The sequence below is a fragment of the Astyanax mexicanus genome, chromosome 22 (genome assembly GCF_023375975.1).
Source record: "Astyanax mexicanus isolate ESR-SI-001 chromosome 22, AstMex3_surface, whole genome shotgun sequence".
Lineage (NCBI taxonomy): Eukaryota > Metazoa > Chordata > Actinopteri > Characiformes > Acestrorhamphidae > Astyanax > Astyanax mexicanus.
Genome location: NC_064429.1, coordinates 25,413,309 through 25,436,580, shown reverse-complemented (window position 1 = coordinate 25,436,580; position 23,272 = coordinate 25,413,309). Strand labels below are relative to the sequence as shown.

The 23,272-nt window shown below is 35.7% G+C and overlaps 1 protein-coding gene across 5 annotated transcripts in view; it reads left to right on the top strand.

Annotated features, from left to right (window-relative positions):
* The window catches only part of cert1a (ceramide transporter 1a), a 33,358-nt gene that overhangs the window by 2,853 nt on the left and 7,233 nt on the right, over window positions 1-23,272 (top strand). For 3 of the 5 annotated variants that reach the window (XM_049470527.1, XM_049470528.1, XM_049470529.1), the window contains 8 exons: window positions 4,949-5,065; window positions 13,811-13,918; window positions 14,871-15,009; window positions 15,423-15,506; window positions 16,309-16,466; window positions 20,926-21,018; window positions 21,717-21,803; window positions 22,910-22,993. In XM_049470527.1, coding sequence (XP_049326484.1) covers window positions 4,949-5,065; window positions 13,811-13,918; window positions 14,871-15,009; window positions 15,423-15,506; window positions 16,309-16,466; window positions 20,926-21,018; window positions 21,717-21,803; window positions 22,910-22,993 — 870 coding nt within the window. Of the gene's footprint in view, window positions 1-4,948; window positions 5,066-10,482; window positions 10,738-11,344; window positions 11,810-13,810; window positions 13,919-14,870; window positions 15,010-15,422; window positions 15,507-16,308; window positions 16,467-20,925; window positions 21,019-21,716; window positions 21,804-22,909; window positions 22,994-23,272 lie in introns of those variants that run through there. The other 2 variants (XM_049470531.1, XM_049470530.1) reach the window with 2 other exon arrangements.

Below are 23,272 nucleotides of genomic sequence, written 5' to 3'. Positions count from 1 at the left end.
CTCTCTCTATATCATGCCTAATATGATAAAGGTCAGCACAGGCTTATATTAGCTGGGATATTGGATCTTTTACTTTCCTCCAAGCTTGCTTGCTACCACTTATGTTGCATTAGCAGCAGTTGGAAAAGAGGCATATTTGGCTGGGTTTACATGTATCAGAGAAGGTCTAATGATGCAGGCATTACTAGTGATGGGGTGGGACAATTGAGCTTCCAAATTGGGGAGAAAATGGGACAAAATTCAAAATAAATTATTAAATTTATTAATTCAGATGTAAAACATTTTTGAGAGGAGTTTGATGTGAAATGGTTGATTTTTAAGAATAATAATCAAATGTACTGCCCACTCACCATTACACGGCTTCTGAGTTGAATATGTTATACTGAATATGGTAAAATACTGGCTTTATACCTCTTGTTGCCACATTATTACATTATGATTATTTCTGTTTTAATGGCAGTGTGTGGGGAAATACCATGATTCCAAGCTTTGCTTGTTTATGCATAACAGGTTTCTGCACTGATGCACATCAGAGGAACTAGATGTTTCTCAGATTTTTTACAGTTAACACAGTTCCCTGTTAATCTACTGCTTAAAGTTCCTGCTTTGGAAATATTTTGACAGATTAGGTGGATCCAGCAACTGATTAAATTGATCAGTCTAATAAACCCTATTGAATGCTATAGACCAGCTGTGGGCGATATGAGCCTAAAACATTATAAAAAAAATTTAAATAGATTTTTCTGATATGACAAAACACTGAAAAAAAAATTCCTGTATATATTGCTGCAATAAAGTAAATATTAAAGTATTGTTTTGTACAACATTCAGTAGAAACTAGGGTTTTGTATTTTCAAGTCCATGGCATATGACATCACCATATAGAGATTTCAATATCGAGATTTAGTATACTGTAATATATTGCAGTACTCTAAGTAAGGCAATATATTTTGTGCGTGTTTAATACAATTTTAGGCTACTATCTTAGTATAAAAACTGTCATATTTATAAAATCTTAATAGAAAAAGGTTTACATTTTCATTCAACCATAAAAGTGGGATCTGAAAACACTTTTATTTAGTGGGCAGATTTAAAAACTAAACAACTGTCTGCCACCAATATTTACATAAAAATCTCAATACTGTGTTTTTGAAAATTGGTACAGCATTGTAGAACAGAATATCGCATATCGCAATACGGTATGATATGCCATTTTCTTACACCACTAGTATAAGCAAAAACATTTTTAAACATTTTGGAAACAACAGTACCTAGCCAATAACAACAGAATATAAAAAATAGACAGTGTAACATAAAATACTGTAATGTAACTGAAAAATCAAATACAGTAATAAAATGCAGAATATTGAGTGCATGCATAAAAACTGCAAACATGAACCTTTTTTTTCTCAAAAATACCCCTAATACCTGTTTTCAAGTTAGAAAAGCTATCATGACAATATTTGTATATTTTTTAAAAATAAAACCAATATTTTCTTGTACAATATGATGTGACACACCCCTACAAGAGAGCAGCCATAAGTCTGTGACTTGTAACGTTCAGGTAACAGCTTGTCTGAAGTGTATGGGAGAGAAGGAGATGGAGAGAAGAGAACAGGCCTGAGAGCAGGGAGTGTACTCCACAGTCTCCACGGTCTTGTTTGAACAAGCACAGCTTGCTGTCACTCAGTAAATCCTCAAAAGGTTGAGTCGATACACTGCTCCTTTGTTGTATTGCCTGAAGTATGCGGAAACGGGCAGGTGGAAGAGAGTTTGGCATGGCTTCTGCAATAGAACGGCTGCTGTGCTTTTTCCACCTGCTCTATTTACCTCTGGGAGCTCACAGCAGATAATCGGTGAATGATATCTGGGTTCGATTATTTTTCTAACAACTCGGTCATGTTTGATTAAGATGGTTGTTGGTGTATTGTATTTTGTGGCTTTAGTCAAGTACCTTTTTTATTGACTTTCAGGCGTAGATATATTAGAGTCATCATGATTGCTCAATAAAAGTTGAACCCTCTCAATCAATCATCAATGCAGATACTGGATTCTCCATTTCTGCATGTTAATATTTCTTTTTTTTTTTGACCAAAGACAAAAATGATTATTTGGACTGTTTTCAACAACATATCCAAAATTTACAGTCAGACATTATATGGGGTAGGGGTCAGTACAGTTCTGTGAGGGCAGCATTAATGCAGAAAACTTCATTTACAACTTTGAACAACATATTTTGTCTTTAAGATGACATCTTTTTTTGAGGAATCGCCACATGCTGCACACGTAACAAATATGGCTATTATACAACAGCAAACTTTTTCACACCTTACTGTGCATTTGCAGGCAGAATAGGGAAAAAGAACACCCCATTGCTTCCTTGTCCCAACTTTTTTTGAATATTGAATGAACCCTGTTAATAATTTTTTAATGCAAATATTAAATACTCCTTTTAGGCATTTAACAGTATATCTATTCATACCAAACCATCATAGGTTTGTCAGACAAATTAGTATTTTAGATCTTTTTTAAATAAATGAAAGCCATGTGCTCCAGACCTAAGATCATCTGTACTGTTCTCAGCAACCTGTCCAAAGATCAGGGTCAGAAAATGCAGATTGACTGCAGAAAAGTACATTTTTTAGGCATATCCATGCATTTTTTAAATAGGACTATACAAACCCCCATGGTGCACATATTACAAATAAAAAAATACCCAAACTGTTGCACACCTTATTAAAGAAGGAAAGATTTTTTTTTATTAAATGTTGAATTAACCCTTTCTGCTAGGCAGTTAACAGTTCAACTGTTTGTTTTGTTCATCCTATAAGCAACTGCATTTTCATAAAGACAAAATGCAAAACCACATGCTGCACACATTACAGATACTACAGGGATGACCCCGAACTGTTGCACATCTTAAGGCATGTTTGCAGGAAGAACAGTGAAAAATGTCCAAACTGCCCAAACTACTCTTATTTCTTAAACTGTATTTAGGATGAGTTTAAAAGAGAAAGCATCTGTAAAAATAGCTACATTATCCACAAAGTAACAATATTTTGCAGCAAATGGGAGCTTGTCTGAGCTCAGAAGGCCCACACTAAAAGCAGCCACTGTGACAGCATTGTTCAGAATTATCTTCATCAGGGTAGCAGAGCAGAACAGCATGAACAGACCAGCATGCAGCACTGCAGGAATAAAGCTGAGTTAGCTAAAATGTGGAGTTTTATTGAGTTTGTTGAGGTCGTTTCCCTGCAGCTCGGCTCTGAGCAGAGAGAGAATGACTTTAATAGCTGCAGTTAGAAGTCAAGGATAATTTGTGTATCTAAGAATTTGGTCAAGGTCAGTTTGTGTATTGTGAGCGAGATAAGAGATTATACAGTAGAGCGCAGGCTGTAAAATGTGGCAGCAGTGATACAGTTTGTGTTGTTTTGACTTTTGACTCTTGACACGTTGGATGTGAAATAAGACTGTGATCTGTGATCGCGAGGTGAAAGTGCAGCATGCTGGCTTTAATTAGAGAGCATGCACAACTGCAGAGATAAGATTGGACATCCCTGTTCAAATCTAAATGTAAATAAGTGAACAAATCCCATTAAATGTGCATTAAATGTAATTAAACTGTACACAGCTTTTATTTGTATTATTAATGCATTAAACATTGAGGGGAAAAAACATAATATATGTAACATGCCATTAATTTTGCAGCCACAATTCCTAAGATCAACTGTTGAAGCCCAAGTTCACACACTGTGGGTTAAACTGCAAACTGTTGCTACAGTTTATTGCTGCTTGTACATAAAACTGTTGTGATTATATATCACACATATTTAGAACAAACAGGACATAACACTTTTTGACCTACTTTTGTAGAGCATCCAAAAAAGTTATCAAGTAGGAATTGCATTCCAAAATCTGAGGCAGAGCTGAGTGCGAACTAGGGGTGTGCCACATTGTATCGTACGCAATCATATTTATTGTAAAATAACATTTTATAACATTTAATATAACATTCTTGCATATCGTGAACAATATTGTGTCATATCATCCACCCCTAAATATCACATCAGGGTACAACTTTTTGCCGTTTTTAGCAAAGGAAAAATTTACACTGTTCTCATTTCCCATTATATGACAAATTATATCTCCTCTCTCCATTATCATTCATTTTACTTGATCCTGGATATATGGAGAGATTTGGAGTGCATTATTTGTATCATGGCATTCTGGATCGTTGACTTCTGTTACAAGTCTGATCTAATTCTTGTATTTTTTAATATTTCAGTTATGGGTGTGCCATATCATATCATATGCAATAAATACTTTTAATTTTCGTTTGTTGCAGAAGTGTATTCTTGAAATATATATTTTTAATTCAATGTTTTGTCATACCGTTAAGAGATAATACCATGAAATGTCGTGATGTCATTTTAAGGCCATATCGCCCACCCCTTGTACAAACACTGAGTGCAATTTTTTTTCATAGAGCTAGTAAATCATGAAACCAAAGAATATGCTACAAAACAAACAATGTATTGAATTAAAATCATATACAGCACCTTTAATGATTATTTTTTTGTTATAGGATAAATTATGGAAATAACCAGTAATTATTATGCTTTAGAATGTGCAGATATTGTTCTCTGTGGAGGACATGAATTTTTATTCATTAATTTATACTTTATTTAAATTGGAAACACAGAAAAACCACATACTTATTCAGGGATGTCCAAACATTTACATAGGACTGTACACACATATCAGGTGAACTGTAAACAAATTAAGCCCTTTTTCATACGGCCCAGTTGATTACAGATCAACAGCGTAAGACTCTGCTCAGTATAAATCATTTAAACATACAGCTTTTGGTAAATAGCCTTATGCAAAAGTTTGGACACCCCTAACCACCTGCTTGTATTTAGATTTTTTTTTTCTTTTTTCTCCACAGCCTCACGAGTTTGACGTGTGTCGCTTTGACGTCAGCATGAATGACAGTGTTTGGTACCTGAGGGCTGAAAATCCTGACCTCCGACAGCAATGGATTGAAACAATTGAGCTTCACAAGGTAAGAATGTAACACATCTGTGACCTGGATCTCTCTGTCTTTACATCTGCTGAGTTTGAGAGATAAGTGTGGACACGTTAGGGTGGCAGAACCTGATTCTGCATACTTGACAGGAAATGAGACACAGTGAAACTGGAAGCTCATATATACTGGAATTTCTGCGACATGTTCCACGATCAGAGACCCATTTATATTATTTATTTCACTGGGACAGTGTTGTGTTAATATACGTGTCAATATATTAGGGCTTAGCCAGAGGTGGCAGAAGTACCCAAGTCCCATACTTAAATAAATGTCGAACATCACAATTAAAGTACAGTTATATATACATTACTTACTCAAGTAAAGTGTAAACTGAGTACTAAGTAAAATATCCTGACTTAAAATATGTATTAAAATATTTAAGGTTGGGAAACACTGCTTTTCTGTAACGATTCCATTCCAATTCACAAGGTACCATTCGATTAGATTAGATATTGATATTGATATATCCGTTAATGTTTCAATATGGAAAAAAATAGTTTAATGAAGTAATGAAGTAAAAAGTTCTGAATTTTCTTGTAAAATGTAGGTAATATAAATATTTAGGGCACTATAATTTCCATGAAATGGAGAACATGGAATTGAGGAATAACAGCACAATTATGATATAAACATGCAAAAATCTGAACTTTGATTCTTTTTGAGGATTTGTTTCTATAAATCCTGAAATGCTTCCATTTTTTGGCCTGCGTGCATACAGCCTTAGCTAACTAGCGGGTCTGGGAATGTCCAAAAGACGAGTTTCCAACATTTCTTGACTGTAAAATTCAGGGCACAGTTGTATTCATGTGGCATATTGGAGTAACCCTACTGATGTTTAGAAATGTATCTGGTTAACAAGGGTAAGAGCATATAGTTGGATTTATCTAACTCATACTGGAGTTTACCATACTGATGTTTAGAAATGTATCTGGTTAACAAGGTAACAGCATATAGTTGGATTTATCTCACTTCATCATATTTAATGGTAAGAAATTAAGCTAACTGAATACTACTTCCATCCTGTTGTGAAGAAACTATTAACTTAAACTACAGTTGTACAGTTGCGTTGAATTAATGATTTAATGGCATTACTAAAAAGATTTTTGGTTGGAAGAAAAGGACAGAAATACTCAAAAATCTTTAAAAAAATAAAATAAATTACTTAATAAATACAATAACACAGTACTCACACTTCAATACGTGCCACTTCTGGTCTTAGGTAAAGTTAGCATCATGAGGACTGCAGCCTAGTAATATTGCAAAACACTGGTTAAACACATTGCTTTTCCTTTTGTTTCCTGTAGTGGGTTTTGATTCTTATCAGCTGACAGTCTGGAGACGTACTCACAGCACATACCGAGGGAGTGTCTCCAGGAACGTAGCTGTTGTTGTCTTACTCACGCTGGGAGCATGGTTAATCTCTGGGAAAGGCTTGAGGCTTGTGGTTTCGACACATATGCTTGAACGTGCTTAAGGAGAGCATGTGTGTGCACACTTGGGTGTGTGAGTGCTCATGGGTCTTTTTGAGAGAGCTGTGTATTCATACATTTCATAACCCTCTTTAGGCTAGCATGCGCTGTTTTTTTTTCTAATCTAAACCACATGCTGTCTGTCTGTCAGTGTTACAATCTCTTCTCCTCATCTTGCATAGAGAGGAATCGTGATTCACTATTATCACTATTTAAATGAAATGAAATGAAATGAAAAGAAAGTCTTCCACCTGATTGTCTAAGACTTTTAAAGTTTGTATGACTTTTGTTCATCTGGCTCAGTTATGCATGAAGTATCTTGTTCATGTTTTGAAATTTAGCTCAAGCTAACACTAACGTGTAGTAAACACTCATCGTAAACATGGTGTGGCCAGCAACAGCTTATTTGCATAAAAATGACAGAGCCCTTAAACAGCTCATTTTGAAAGGGACTGAAACTGGGAAGAATAAAGCTGGTGGGAGTGAGGGTGATTTTTGTGCACATTTTCATGAACATGAACTTCATTGTATAGCCCATAGACTTATTCTAGCTTGTAAAAAGAGGTATAATATGTCCCCTTTAAAGCAGCACTAGGTAGGATTTCCTTGATTTTAGATTTTTTTAAAGAAGTAAAATTACAGCTTGAAACTCACTGCAGTGCTGCATTGAGGTGTAATAGGAGGAATAGCGGTGCTCTCGTGTCTGTGCTGGAGCTCCTCTGAGCTCAAACCAGACTCTGTAAGTTTTACGAGGCGGCCGCGACCAACGCTCGCAAGAACTGCGACCTGCTTTCCGACCTTTAGTATTAACAGTTCTACAAGAACTACTGGTTCATTCTTTACAAACTAACACACAGCACAAAATCTCAATCCTACCTAGTGGAGCTTTAAATATTTTGATATTTGGATTTTTTCCATTCATAATGGATGAGGTATGTTGCAAAATTTTATTTTAAACCACTTTGCTACATCATCATCACCACAACTATCAATGTGGGTTTACTGTTTTTGAGGGTTAAATAAAATGATTTTACGTAATATCATTACTACCAGTATAAAATAAATGTGGATTATTTAAAAAATCAGTACCACTTTAATTTGTGGTAAATCAAACAAAAGTAATTCTTTTTTTATTTTATATATTTTTTATTCCTCATCTCATCACCACTTTAAAAACAATCTGTGTCGGAGTTTGGGGAAAAAAAGGAAATCTTTTTTTAAAAGACACACAGAGAGTGTGTGTGTCTGAGAGAGAGAGAGAGAGAGAGAGAGAGAGAGAGAGAGTATGAGAGAGATAAGACATCATTATTTGGCAGCAAAGAGGTTGTTCCTATGAAACACTGCACAGAATCCTTCAGATTGGAAAACGTTTCAGCAGCCCCATCAGCTGGTGAAAAGTGGCCATGCACTTCTGACCATGCCAATCAAAGCAAGAACAGTCTTTGAGGATGTTCTTTTCTCAAAATGAAGATAAAAACACTTTTACTGTAACATTAAATAACAACATATAATGTTACATTATATAAATATACATATTAATCAGGATCAGGATCTGTTTCACAGTAATAGAAACCTGTAGCAGAATGTAAAGTATTCATTACCATATCGTCAAATAATTGTCTGCAAGTTAGGAGACATTTATATTAATCAGTAATTGTTTAATTGTGTTATTCAACTAATCAATTTCATTAAGGTCTGTTGATTCTTGGATAATCAGGAAAGTAATTGATTGATCTAAAAAACAGGGTTATTCCACCAAAATATTGATTTCTGAACTCTTAAAACTTTAAGAATATGAACTTGTTTTCTTTGCTTTATTTGAGGTCTGAAAGCTCTGCATCTTTTTTGTTATTTCAGCCATTTTTCATTTTCTGCAAATAAATTCTCTAAATGACAATATATTTTTTTTGAATTTGGAAGAAATTTTGTCTATAGTTTATAGAATAAAAAAACAATGTTCATTATACTCAAACCATATACCTATACCAAAAAAAAAAAACTGATTCAGAAACTCAAATGGTCTCATAATTTTTCCCAGAGCTGTATATAAGAATATCTGTGCTGAATTAAATACATTCACTGGAACAGAACAAAAGTACAGATTAATGCAATTGCACTTAATCAGTAGAGTGTGAATAGTGCAGTTTATGCACAGCTTGCTGTGTCTAATCTTATGTCCTGATGTGTGTTCCAGTCATTCTACATAAGGCTTGCTTTCTTTTGTCTGATCAGCAGATTGTTATCGATTAGATTCTTACATTTGTGTTGAGCCACAGCTTTCTCAGCTCAGGATGACAGCACCTCTGTAATCTTGAAAAGACAGCATTTGGCTTAGCTGATTAACCTTAGTAGGTCTCCCCACTTACGATGCTCCCGTCACTAGCAGGGAGAGGAAAAGCATATGCCATCCAACATGCTCAAAGGAAAGTACCAGATCCCCAGCACAGATGCCTGTGCCGACCAGCATCAGGATTCAAAACTATGGTTCTCAGGCTGTAGTGTCAGCATCTTAGCCGATATATTGTGATACTGTAAGCAAGGCGATATATTGTGATACTGTAAACAGAGCAATATATTGTGATACTGTAAACAAGGCAATATTTTGTGAAACTGTAATCAGGGTGATATATTGTGATACTGTAAACAAGGCGATATATTGTGACACTGTAAGCAAAGCAGTATATTGTGACACTGTAAGCAAGGCGATATATTGTGATACTGTAAACAAGGCAATATTTTGTGAAACTGTAATCAGGGTGATATATTGTGATACTGTAAACAAGGCGATATATTGTGACACTGTAAGCAAAGCAGTATATTGTGACACTGTGAGCAAGGCGATATATTGTGTCACTGTAAGCAAGGCAATATATTGTGATACTCTAAGCAAAACAATATTTTGTGAGACTGTAAGCAAGGCGATATATTGTGATACTGTCAGCAAAGCGATATATTGTGATACTGTAAACAGGGCAATATATTGTGATATTGGAAACAAGGTGATATATTGCGGAGACTGTAAACAAGGCAATATATTGTGATACTGTAGCAAGGTGCTATTTTGTGATACTGTAAACAGGGCAATATATATTGTGATTCTGTAAACAAGGCAATATATTGTGATACTGTAAACAGGGCAATATATTGTGAGATTGGAAACAAGGTGATATGTTGTGATACTGTAAGTAATGCAATATATTGCGACACTGTAAGCAAAGCGATATATTGTGATTCTGTAAGCAAAGTGATATATTGTGATACTGTCAGCAAAGCAATATATTGTGATACTGAAACAGGGTGATATATTGTGCCACTGTAAGCAAGGCAATATATTGTAATACTGTAAGCAAGGCAATATTTTTGATACTGTAAACAGGGTGATATATTGTGATACTGGAAAAAAGGCAATATATTGTTAATATCATCAAGCAGAACATCTTAGTCCTTTAAAGAGGGTGGGGCATGAGACTGGCTTAATTCTAAAATAAGATAAATGTATCCTGTAAGTAAAATATTATAACACACTGCCTTTTTTGTATACAGGTTATTGCAGCTGTGATTTCTTTCTCCAGTGCCTCATTCTCTATCATTCTCTTCATCCATTCCTCTCTGCTTTTCCTCTCTGCATTTCCTCTCTCTCAACTTTCAAGCATCCACTCTGCAGCAAATGGCTTTTAAAAGTAAAAACATTATGTAAAGCTGAGCGTTTGTAAACAAAAGTTCACTGTGAAGTGGATCCTGCCCTGCAGGTCGCCATTGTTTGCCGGTAGCTTTGAATCATGGGGGTTTCAGCAGTTCAGGCTAGAAAAAGTGGTCCTTTTTTTTTCTCTCTCTCTCTTCATCAAGCGTTCACCATTGGATATGAATAATGCATGAACGTGATGCGTCTGAGAGGGTACTGTACATGCAGCATTTTCCTTCCAGCAAGCAAACCAGCGGTCGAGAGGCAAAGGAGTGGTCCTGCTTTGGATGTATCCTGTACTGAACCCCCACCCCCTTCAGACTGGGATTTTTGGCGCGGTCCACAGCATGTGTTCTTCTAGTGCTGCTGTCTGTGCATCTGCCCACCGAGCGGAAATGTGAAGAGGCCAGGAAGCCGGGAGAAACCAAGAGAAAAGAGAAGAGCACATGCAGGCAGTCTGCCGGGCTGTGAGGAGATAACCGCTCGACACTCAACCGGTGCATCCTCTCTCTTTCCCATACTCGCTTTCCCACTCCCACTCTTGCTGTTACTCTCTCTCCACACACACACACACACACACACACACACACACACACACACCCTTCCGCTGCTTTTTATCTCCACTCAGCCGCTGTAGGCGTGGATGCTGCTGATCTACTTTAGTGTGATGTTTCTGTGTGCTGTAATATGCAGCTGTGTGTGCATTGTAGTGTGAATGTATATGTGTGTGTCCATCATTTAAAGCATCTCTCTTCCTTTCTCTTTCTCTCTATCCCTCCATCATTCTCTTCATGTCTCACACAAGCTTTTCCTATCTGTCTTCCCTTATTTTTGTCTCTTAATTCCCTATTTCTGTCTCCATTTCTCTCTCTTTCTCTTCATGACTTACTCTCTTGCCTATTCTTTCACTGCATATCTTTAACCCACTTTCTGCCTCTCTAGTAATTTCTTTTTACTTTATTTCCTCTCTCTTTCTCTCTCATTTCCTTATACCCATGCTTTCCCTCTCTATATCTTCCCTTTTTCTGCCTGTCTCCATCTCTTTCTCTGTCGCTCTCTCTCTCCCTGCCTCTCTCATTTTCTCTATCATTCTCTTCCTCTATCACCCGTGCTACAGCTCTCTTTTTCTTCCAACCATACTCTCCCTACCTATATTTTCCCTCTTTCTGCCTCTTGTATCCTCTTTTTTTTCTCTCTCTCTCTTTCACTCTGCCCACCATCCCACTCCCTCCTCATGCTTTATAGACCCACCCATCAAGCTCTCTGGTTTTAGTGCACCCAATGGGATGCCACACCTTTGCAAAATCAAGCACTTATGTTTCTTGTCTTCCAGAATTGCCTTTTTCCTACTGATGCTTTCCAAACACTCTATAAGGAGAAAGAAACATCATTTGCCACCTTCCTTTCTCTTTCCCTCTTATCTCCACCCCTCCACCGCATATCAGTGAAGAGTCTGGAGAAACACTTGAAGTGTCTGGGAAGAGCGCTCAGGAGTTAAGGATGCTTCGGCCGGCCGGCCAAGACTGTAGCAGCTCCCTTTTCTGCTTTGGCTGCTGGAATGGACGAATGGTGGGCTGATCGCATGTTAGCATGCATGCTGCCTTCATTCATACACTTCTCATTCATTATTATTATATTATAATATATATATATTGATCTATACCATTTTCATTTCTTCCGCATGCTCATAGAGTTTGCTTATGATTAACTTTGCACTCTTGTAAGTCTGTGACGTTACTGTTTATTTTATGGCTGTTGCTTTAATAATTATTTGTGTTAACTTACTTAAAGTACCCATTACAGACACGTGTTGTACATTTAGTAGTGCACACAGCTCCATAGAAAAACAATGCCATTAAAATAAATGCGATGCTTTAAAGCAGTCACATATAAGCCTGAAGTCATAATGACAAAATGGATTTGATTCTTTGATGCATGGCAATCTGTGTAAATTGCTCAGTTGGTTTGGTGTTTAGTTCAACGTGTTTTTGTTGATACAAAAATATTAATGTAACAACAGAACCTCACCTCACTGATTCTCTCATGGTCACATTACCACATGTTCCAGCGTCTTGTGCAAAGGATTTTTAGGATGTGTGTGTTTACTAGGGGTGTTCCGTATCCAATAATATCCAATAATATTGCCAGAAATTCTGACATGATTAAAAAGAAAGCAGCCTATTTTGGATTTATGTAGCTATTTACTGTATGTTATTTTTAATAGTTTGTTTGCAGGCTTGAAAGTTTGCACTAAATATGCTACATTTTATTTTTGTCACTTTTTTTTTATTTGGTTACACTGTTACTATTTTTACAAAATCAGAGTGTTGTTAAGGTACTTTTTACAAAATAGACAATCCTTTATAGATATTTTTGTTTCTACTGATGGTTTGAAACTCTTATACTTTATTCTTTAAATAAAATGTATGAAATGAGGGAATGCCATTTGAGTGAGTGAACTAAACATTTTATTTAGCTAATAAATATCTTGTGAGTGTTTGCCTGGATTCTGTAGCAGAGCTATGTTGTGAGTGCTTTATTCCCACCGCCCCGTCAGTGCCCCGGCTAATCCCTCTCTGGCCATTAGTTAAACCACTTTAGATAATGAAATCCTTCAAAAGCCTGGGTGTTAGTGGTTATGTAACACTCTGAGTGTCAAAGCTGAAGGGTCTGTGTTTTAACTTTGTCTTTATAAGCGAATAATTGGTTGCATTTGTGTTCTTTTTGGAAATGTTTGAGGTAATATTGCACAGCTGTTGATTGCGGTGTGGATTGTAGTGCTTATACATGCAGAATGGAGGTGTTGGCAGCAACTTGTGAGACCCCTGCATGCTTGCCAGTCAAGACATGTTTTTGGAGAGCCAACTGTAGCTCTTTCCAAACTGGTACTGCTACATTTTCTTAAAGATAATATTTTTTCATATACAGCTATGGGGAAAAAAAACACTTAAAATTGATGAGTTTCTTTGATTTTACCAAATTGAAAACCCCTGGAATATAATCAAGAGAAAGACGGATGACCACAAGTTATCAAACCAAGCTGAACTGCTTGAATTTTTGCACCAGGAGGGGCATAAAGTTATCCAAAAGCAGTGTGTAAAACTGGTGGAGGAGAAAATGTCAAGCATGAAAACTGCGATGAAAAAACAGGGTTATTCCACCAAATACTGATTTCTGAACTCTTAAAACTTTATAAATCTTTTTTGCTATTTTAGCCATTTCTCATTTTCTGCAAATAAATGCTCTAAATGACGATATTTTCTTTGGAATTTGGGAGAAATATTATTCGTAGTTTATAGAATAAAACAACAATGTTCATTTTACTCAAACATACACCTCAGAAACTGAAGTGGTCTTTTATTTTTTTTCCAGAGCTGTATATTACACCTTGCTTTGAATGTTGGTAGATATTTGTTGGCTGTACGCCTACACCTGTATTCATCATCCGTAGTTGTTGGCTATATGCCTATACTTCCTCAGGTTGCATATATATACGCTCTGTTTTCTGCTAGAACAGAAGTAACCTATATTCACCTGAATCCTGACTGTGTGTGTTTGCTGTGTTTGCAGGCTGAATCAGGTTACGGTTCAGAGAGCAGTCTGAGGCATCATGGCTCCATGGTGTCACTCACCTCTGCAGCCAGCGGCCTTTCAACCACCTCCACATCATCCTTCAGGGTAAAGGAACTGTGTAAACCACTGTGATTGCTCGCCTCTAGCTACATTTCTGTCTGTATACGTGAGAATGTACAGCACTGTCTGAAACAAGTTTTTATCTAAACTATTTATCTCAACAGTAAATGTGTTTTGAACTAGAAAAACTATATCAAGAATATGTGCAAACAAACATATATCTAGTAATTGTATTTATATTGGTTTATATTGTCGCTGTCCAATAAAAAACAAGTATCTCCATTTTTGTCAATTTTTAGTTTACTACATAATTTGAACACATTAATTGTCTCTCACACTTTGCCCAAATTTCTTGATGAACGGACCAATAGAAACACTTAAAAATTACTCTTTTTTATATTGACTTCCATTGAAGTTTAGAAAGGTTTTTTTTTCTCTTTCCCCTGTAAAGTTGCTGTTTTGTAGATACTTGTTTTTATTGGTCAGTGACCATATTCTTACTAATAAAATAAGAAAAGTTTTAGAGCTAGTTAATAATACAAATGATTATAATGCAACCAGCCACCACGTTAATACATTAAAAATCACCAGCAATGGTTCCCCTGATGTAACTATTTGAAACGAACTGAACATATTTAACTATTTAAGCAAACTAGGTATTAGATAATTGAACACAAATTATACTTCGCTAATACTGAGATTTAGAAATGGTCAAATGGAAATTCTAGTATTAGTAAGTATTTACTTACTAGTATTAGTAAGTAGTTACTTACTAGTATTTACTTAAGTATTTACTTACTAAGTAAAGATAAGTAACTTTTTATTTGCATTCTTCTCCTTTGTATATTATTATAAATACAATATAATAAAATGTGTATTATACAGGACAAAGTATCCAAAGTAACTTTTCACTGCAATCATTTAAACCGTTAATTAAAATGATTGGTAAAATTTCTTGAAAGATAAATATATATATATTTCACTGGTAACCACACAGAAAGACCACAGTCTGCGGGAGAAGCTGGCGGAGATGGAGACATTTCGGGACATTCTGTGCAGACAGGTCAATACACTGCAGAAGTACTTCGACAACTGCGCAAGTGGAGACTACAGAGATGAATACCACAGGGACAGAGGTGAGAAGTTAAAATGGGTAATAGCTTTATATAATTTAACCTAGCATAACAGTTCAAATTAATTGGTCTTGTTTTCAGTCTCAGTTCTAGATGTTTTCTATTGAAGAGGACAAAATAAGAGCTATTAGTATGTCCTTCATTTATATAAAAAAGACTCTAAATACATGCATGAATTCCCTAATCGAGTGTAGTCAGTGGGCAAAAGATTGAACGAATACTTTTCTCATTAAATTTAAGATTTTATTCTCTTGATCAATCTAAATTTGTAATTTACTTCTATGAGTGTGTACAGTTATAGGGACTAGGCTGTATTTTATAATGCCCAGTGGTTAGTCATTGGTATATGTATTGTATAGAGTGTTTATATTGTAAGTGTAATGCTGTGTTACATTTTTGTGATATTTATCATACAGTAGTGGAGGATGATGAGGACGATTTCCCCACTGTACGACCGGACGGAGATTGTTTGCTCAACAACAACAGCAGCAAAGAGAAGTGTAAGTAAGGGCCATATATTACACCCTGTGCAAGGTGCGTCACAAAGCAAATTGCTATCTTATACCCCACCAACAGTCTGAAACACAGAAGCGTTGTGCCGTTAAAATACCAATCCTCCAAAGTCACAGCGTACCTGGCTTTTGAAGGGATTGGCAAGTGAAATGCTGATTGGTTTATTTCACATTAACACCCAAAACACACCCATAATTAATCTAGCTGTGCAAGGTGTACTTTTTGTGTCCTCATGACACAAAGACCCACTGACACACCCTAAATCAAGCTGTGTTGTGGCACAGTTGGTGGCTCGTCTATAGATTGCTTAAATAGGGCCCAAAATATTATAATTAGTGCCGCCTCCATTACCATACACAATTAACATACACAATTAATCTGTAAATGCAAAAACACAAATGGATCACTTAACTAAGCTTGGCCCAACTACTTCCTGTAAATTGCTCTTTTTTATTTAGTGATTTAAACAGACTTTTTTTTATTTATGCTCAAATTTGGATTAAATCTCATAACTCTAACTCTTATACCCTTCCCTCATCGGTGTATCTCTCTTTCTCAGAAGAAACTGGCTAAAATTGGTGGAGTTAAAAATATATAATTAAACAAGCATATTTGTATACAAATGTGTCGATTTTGCATTAATGAATTAATTGTACATTTAAATATTCATTATTTAGAATCAGTATTAAGAAAGACAAATGCAATTAATCACGATCAATCACACCAAATTTAACATTTTGTTGCCATTCTTTCACTCATTGTCCTTCTTTTTGCCTGTCCATCATTTAGTATTCCCATCATCTAGTCCCAGAGGACCAACTGGTATTGATTTCAAAGGCGAGGCCATCACGTTTAAAGCCACCACTGCAGGAATCCTCTCAACGCTGTCCCACTGCATTGAGATCATGGTCAAACGGGAAGAGAGGTGGCAGAGGCGACTGGATAAAGTATGTTTATTAAAAACTATTGTCTTTAAACCTGCCATGCCTTTCTTTCTATTCACATCATTTTACTGTAAATAATCAATGCTGTGGTAGTATTATAGACAGGATTTGGCAGGTTTGCCTAGAGGGGCATAAACTTTCTTAATGTGTAAACACCAGGGGATTGTAGATGAGTACAGTGTTATGAGTAGTTCTATCTTAAAGACAGTGGTTGTACAAATAGTGTTTGTATAATACATAAAAAGTGATTGATATGTCTTATAGTACTCTAATTGTCTTTAGATGAAACTGTGAGATGTGGATTGGCTTTACAGGAAACTGTGTTATTTTTGGTCTGTGAAGCTTAAACCACATTCTTTAACAGCTTCTCACCCCTAATGAGACATTCAGCAGATCATTATCACTTTTACACCCTTGTGGAGAGAGTCGTATTCTGACACCGTTTAGATTCATTTTTCTTCATTTTTCTACTGGAAACAGTTGAGTGTGAGTTTTTTGTATTAATTCTTTTTGTCAAAATGCTTGAGCACATTTTTTTATTTGCTAATACGTTTTGACATATTAAAAATAAATAAATAAGACATACCATATCAATAAGACATATCACTTTTTCCAGTATGTAACATTAAGCAAATATACAATACATATACACTACCGGTCAAATGTTTTAAAATCCCTTTAGTCCAGTAGTACTGCTGTATGGCCCAGACAAGCTGTTTTGTTTTGTTTTTGTTTTTTGTTTTTCTTATCATGGCAACACCAGTTTTCTCCAGTTTCTAAGAGTGTAGGAAAGAGTACTCACTACTTTCTGGCTTCATCTGTAATTTCTCTAAAGAAAAGACTTTACTTTTAACAGTTACAAAGTTCATCTGTGTCTCTGTGCCTTTTTCTAGTGATTATGATGAAAGTGTGAATGTGCTGTGTGTAATTGAGTAAATGCTGCAGTAGAGGGTTTAGTAACACAATCTGTTCCTGCACTGCTTTACTACAAACAAAGACTTTGGGAATTGCCTTTTTTTAAAAATTCATTTCCAAAGCTTAGTTTATTTCCGTTGCCACTTACCAGCTGTAAGCTGTTATATATTGTCCGGTAAAAATCCTCCTCTTTTTTTTTAATATATGTTTTCCCCACATAATTTTTTATGTCGACCCGAAGGGCCTAAATGGCAAAAATTAAGGGGAAAAAATGGCGGTGTAGTATATATACACTAACAAGCCACTTGTATGTTCCATGGAAGATGGCCAAAGTCATGGTACATGATAAAAAAAAGTTCCTGTCCCATGACTTTTGTCATGTGCGATGGAAGCTAAGGAACGCTCCTCTGATGTGTGGGATGTGGGTCTAGCGCCCCCTGCATTGAATCTGGATGTGATTTGCCGAAGTTGATTATCTGTTTGCATGGACAATGCTAGCCAGAAGCCAATGGTCACAATCATTACCACCCACTGTACTGTTCACTGTGAGTGGCATTGCTTTCTGTGACTTATTCCCAATACACATGTGACACTGTGGTTCACTCAAGCTCTGATTCATATCATCTTTTTATGAACATGCTGCATAGTGTAAATTGATTACAAAGTAACAGTTCATGATCAGTTTACACACTGCTATCCAATGACTTTTGGCATGCCAGTGTGTATTACACAGTAAACATGTAGATGTGCATTCTCTGTAGAGGATCTATTAACTTTTTTATTCAGAAAATTAACAAACTACCATATTTTTTGCACTGTAAGGCACACTTAAAATCATGTAATTTTCCCAAAAATCGCCAGTGTGCCTTATATATGAAAATAGACCAGAAAATTGACGTTTATTGATGGTGCGCCTTATAATCCGCTGCACTTTACAGTGCAAAGAAAACGGTATGTAGACTTCTAAATCTGAGCTCTGACACCTAAAGCTGAAACTTCATGCTGAAAGCCACAAGGAGGAGCTGCATTCTTTGAAAGTGGTGTTAATTGGTCTACGTGCACTTCTTCTCAGAGCCATGTCACACTTCTCTAGCATCCAACTGCAAGGTTTTAGAGACTCGTCCAACCAGTTCTGCCCTGTGCAGTCAAGCCCAGGAGCTTCAGAAGGCAGGAAGCACTTGAATTCCATTCCATTCAGAGCAGGAGCGAAGTAAAGGGGCGTGTATCTGTGTTTTGGATAAGAGGAGAACCTGTACTGTTCCAACAACAGCTGGCTTTAGTTCATCAGATTTGCGGAGGCTTGCGTGTGGATGTTAAGATGTTGACCGGGTCGTGCCGTGTGTCCCTGATGAGTCCCTGGCTGCTGTGGGAAGCTGAATCTCTACAGTCTGATGGACAGAACTGGATTCCTCTCTGTACTCGGAGCCACTTCTATGGTGTAGGTGATACTTGCTGGGCATGTCTGCAGATTAGCCTGATTATTATGTGTGTGTTTTGTTGTTCTTTGAGGAGACAATCAGAAGTAAGATTTTTAGTGCTTTCTTTTATTAATTTGTTAAATTTTTGCAGGAAGATGATGTGAGATGTGTTTTTATCATGTTTATGTGCATGTTGTATCTTTATGTGCAAGGTATCTTAAAAAAAAAAGGCTTATACTAAAGAGGTTTAGCTATACAAAGGTTAAAAAAAAAAAAAGACCAACAAAATTAATTAAATTAAATAAAATTAATTATACTTCTGGTTTATTTTGCAAACTTCATATGCAAGTTTACATACCGATTTAATCACAAACTGAATTAAGATGATCCTCTATAGGCATATAAAAGTGTAATAAATAGTATTTTTTTCTGAAAGATGTTGGATAACCCTAATCTTACATGTTTGCATTTACAAAACAGTTAGTTAAAAAATTTATGTTGTGTTGTTCTGAGCTTTTCTTTTTTGCCAAAGTGGTCAATTTGTTAATTTCTGCAACAGGTATTTAAAAGTGTTTAAAAGGTTAAAATGAATTTCTCCTTATCTGCAATTCCCTAAGTGATTAAACTGAATATATTTAAGCTAAGGGCTTTTTTTACCACTGAAAGTTTGAACAAGGGTCCGAACCAAGGTTGATGTTAGTTTTACAATATATACAGTACATTTTGTCAGGTTAGTTTTGGTTTCACACTGAAGTTTAGTCACTGACTGCAGTAAAGGACATAGACTTTATGTCTATGTCTTATCATCATCTACATGGGATGCATCCCTTTTATACTCGACACTGATTGGTTTCTAGAATGTTGTCAGTTCAGTGATTTGCTTTTCCACATGTTGTACTAAATTAAACTCACTCTTCACACAGCAGGTTACCCTCAGATTCCTTTTATTTCTGCATATATGGGTAATATTAATCTACAGTTACAGTAGATACAGGAGTCACAAGCCTAAGCAATTGCGCTCATGCTGTTGTGCTTGAGAATGCATACACACCAGTTTACATACATAGATATTGTTTTCTTTTTCTGTTGTTTATTAATTATTGATAGCCAAACAAATTCTATCACACTGCATACAAACCAAACCATGTCTTATTTAATCCACCACCTCTTTAGGTCAGACCAAATATTGGTCTTTTAGTCCAGACCTTGGTTTACAACACCTTTTACAACTTCTGTTTTGGTTCAGACAAAATGAAGAGTCACAAAGTCAGGACTAGGGGTATGCTATACTGTCGTCACACAGTAATCAGTATTGTGATAAATATTTATTTTATATTAATGTTTGCATTTTATAAGAATGCTCTAAATATTATGCAGTTTATTTTGTTTATTGTTACATTAATATATTTTTATACTAAATTAGAATATTTGTAAGTGTTTTTTCACTTTGCCTAGAATATTGTTGTCTGTAAAAAACATTGAGATATTATTTTAGGGTCATATCGGCCACCCAAGTCCAGTTTAAACAAGGTATGAGTAAAAGCACCCTAATCCTGAACGGCCTGTTTCTTTTCAGTCGTCATTGTACTGTTTGTTCAGTTGGGTTGTGTGACCTCAGGTTGCACTCCTTATCAGCTGACATTTAAGCAAGGTGTTACAAGGCTTTGTTTCTTTTGCATTCTAGAGAGTAGAAGTGTTGCAGTCCTCCATCATACAAAGTCTCAACCGATCCACATTAAATAGAATTCAAAAGTCAGGCAGAAACTGTAAACTAAGGTCAGCTTTAGAAACCTGTTTGGGGTCCCTATAGCTGGGATCCTTCGAGAAACTCAAGGCCCCACCCAATCCTGGATATACGTGTAACGGCCCATTCATCTACAAATGGGCTTTAACCTGGCTTATTCATCCAGCTTCATTCATTATGTTACTCATAAGACTGGAAATGAAACCTGTTAGAGCAGAAAGATCCCGCCTGGATACTGGGTGTTCAGATCATTAACGTACAAACCTTTCATTTACCTGTGTATTCAGCTTAAGCATTATCTGAAAACAATCTATTGTGATGTGTATTTTGTGCAGTGTATAAAGTCATAACACTAAGGAATTAACGAATGCATTGTTTGTTACAGGAAATGGAAAGGAGAAGAAAAGCTGAAGATGCCTATAAATCAGCCTTAACCGAACTGAAGAAAAAGTCACACTATGGAGGACCAGATTATGAGGTAAGTTTACTTATGTTTGAATTAAAACTTGTTTTTATTTTAATTATGATCCTACTTCATATTTCACTGAATGCAGAATACTAAACATGTATTGTTGTTTTTCCTTTATTTTGCCACTTTATCAGAATTTAATCAATTAAATAGTATTTTTTTTAACGTTTTTCATACATACCAACAAAGTATAAACCATTTACCTCAGAAGTACTATTCTAATCAAAATTTTACATCAGAAGTGCTATTTTAATTAAGAATTTACCTAAGCAGTGCTATTCTAATCGAGAATTTACTACAGTATTGCTATTCTAATCAATAATGTACCTCAGGAGTGCTATTCTAATCAAGAATTTACCTCAGCAGTGCTATTCTAATCATGAATTTACTTTAGTAGTGCTATTCTAATCATAAATGTACCTTAGCAGTACTACTTAAGTCACATTGAGTGAGTAAATATTGCACAGAGAATTGCTTCTTTTTTGGTTGATCTTTTCAGGTACTTGGTCGAACACTAAAAATGCCTTTTTTGTTGTTATTGCTATTTTTGGTTTAATCATTTTGGTTTACAAATATATAATGCATCGCTAGTGTTTTAGCATAATTTCATCATATTTGTTCAACAGTGCAGATGCAGATACAAGTAACTTAAATGCTGGTTGAAATCTTGTGTTAAATGTTCTAAATGTTCTGACTTTTTTTTTTAGGAGGGTCCCAACAGTCTCATCAATGAAGATGAGTTCTTTGATGCTGTTGAAGCAGCTCTTGACAAACAAGACAAGATCGAGGAGCAGGTAGGCCGAAGAAATGTGGAGGACACATTCTGAACTATTAAAAGCTTAAGACTGTAATTGCTCACTGTGAAATGACATTGGAATACAGAAGTTAAAACATTTAAGCTTTAAGATTAAAGATGTGTTTATTATGCACATCAGGTCCAAATTCAGACCTGAACCTGACTAAACCTGCAGCAATATAACCACTTCACTGTCTCAGTGACAAAGAGGAGATATATTACAGTTAAAAATAGTATACTCTGCTTTAGGGCTGCACAGTATGTATATTTTTGAATATTGCCACGTGCTATGTGTGCATGTTCAGGAGACAGACTGCAGGACGTGTATTGTCACGTTGTCAAATTGGCAATTTAAACCATAAATACTGTGCTACAAGTTGCTTGATACAAAAGAAGAATTCACACCGTTCTCTGTTTTCATAACATATACTAGAGGCACATTACTGGTGTATATATATTGCTCAGTACTGTTTATGTTGCTTATTTTTTATATCAATGGAATTATTAATATCAGGACATGTTGAATCATGACTTGAGAAATATTTTAGAAATGCAATATATACAGTACCATTCAATAGTTTGGACACAACTTTTCAATGTTTTTCCCCTACGTTGTAAATGAATACTGAAAAAGTGCGTTCACAAAAAAGTGTCTTTAAAAAAAAAACAGCTTAAGCGGAAGTAGTAAAGAAGTCAAAAAAGCTTAAAAGCTTTATAAAATGCACTTCAGTATTAGTTTTTTTTTTTAATGGAAGCCTCTAAAGCCCAAATAATAATAATAATAATAAATTTCATTTGTAATGCACTTTACATTTCAAAGAAATCTCAAAATGCTACAGCGTAAAAGGCAATAAAATCAGAAGCAAACATTTAGGAACAAGTGGATAAGAACAACAAAAGAGATATGAATGGGGTTTTTACACCCATATACAGCTCCTATTATTTTGTCTTACAATAAAAGTCGGTGATCACCCAGCATCCAAACACCATTAAAGTTATTGTCACTGAATGCTATCAAATCCTCACAGAAATGCTCAGTAATCAAATTGAATGCCTTTCCTACCTTTCCTGCAACTTGGTCTCTCTTTTTTTTTGTCATTTCAGTCTGAGAAATGCAGGACCCCTCGTCCAATCACCCTCAGCCCGGATACCTACTGCTCCCTCAGTGCTCACAGATACTCCACAAAGGTACTGCTCCATGACATTTCACACACTTTCATATATACATAAACATAGTTCTTCACAACTTTTAAACTCTAAATGGGGTTAAATGTAATGTAACCCCATATATTTAAATGCTAACTCTCTCTGTGAGCTCTGTGAACTTTATAGAATCTTCTCTGGGCTTGTAATCTTTTCTGTTTCTCTGTTTCTGATTGGTTTTAAGGTGGCACTCTTTCTTTATGTTTTCTTTCTTTATTTTATGTCTGGTGGTGGTTTTACTCTTTCCTCTGCCTCTAAGTTTCT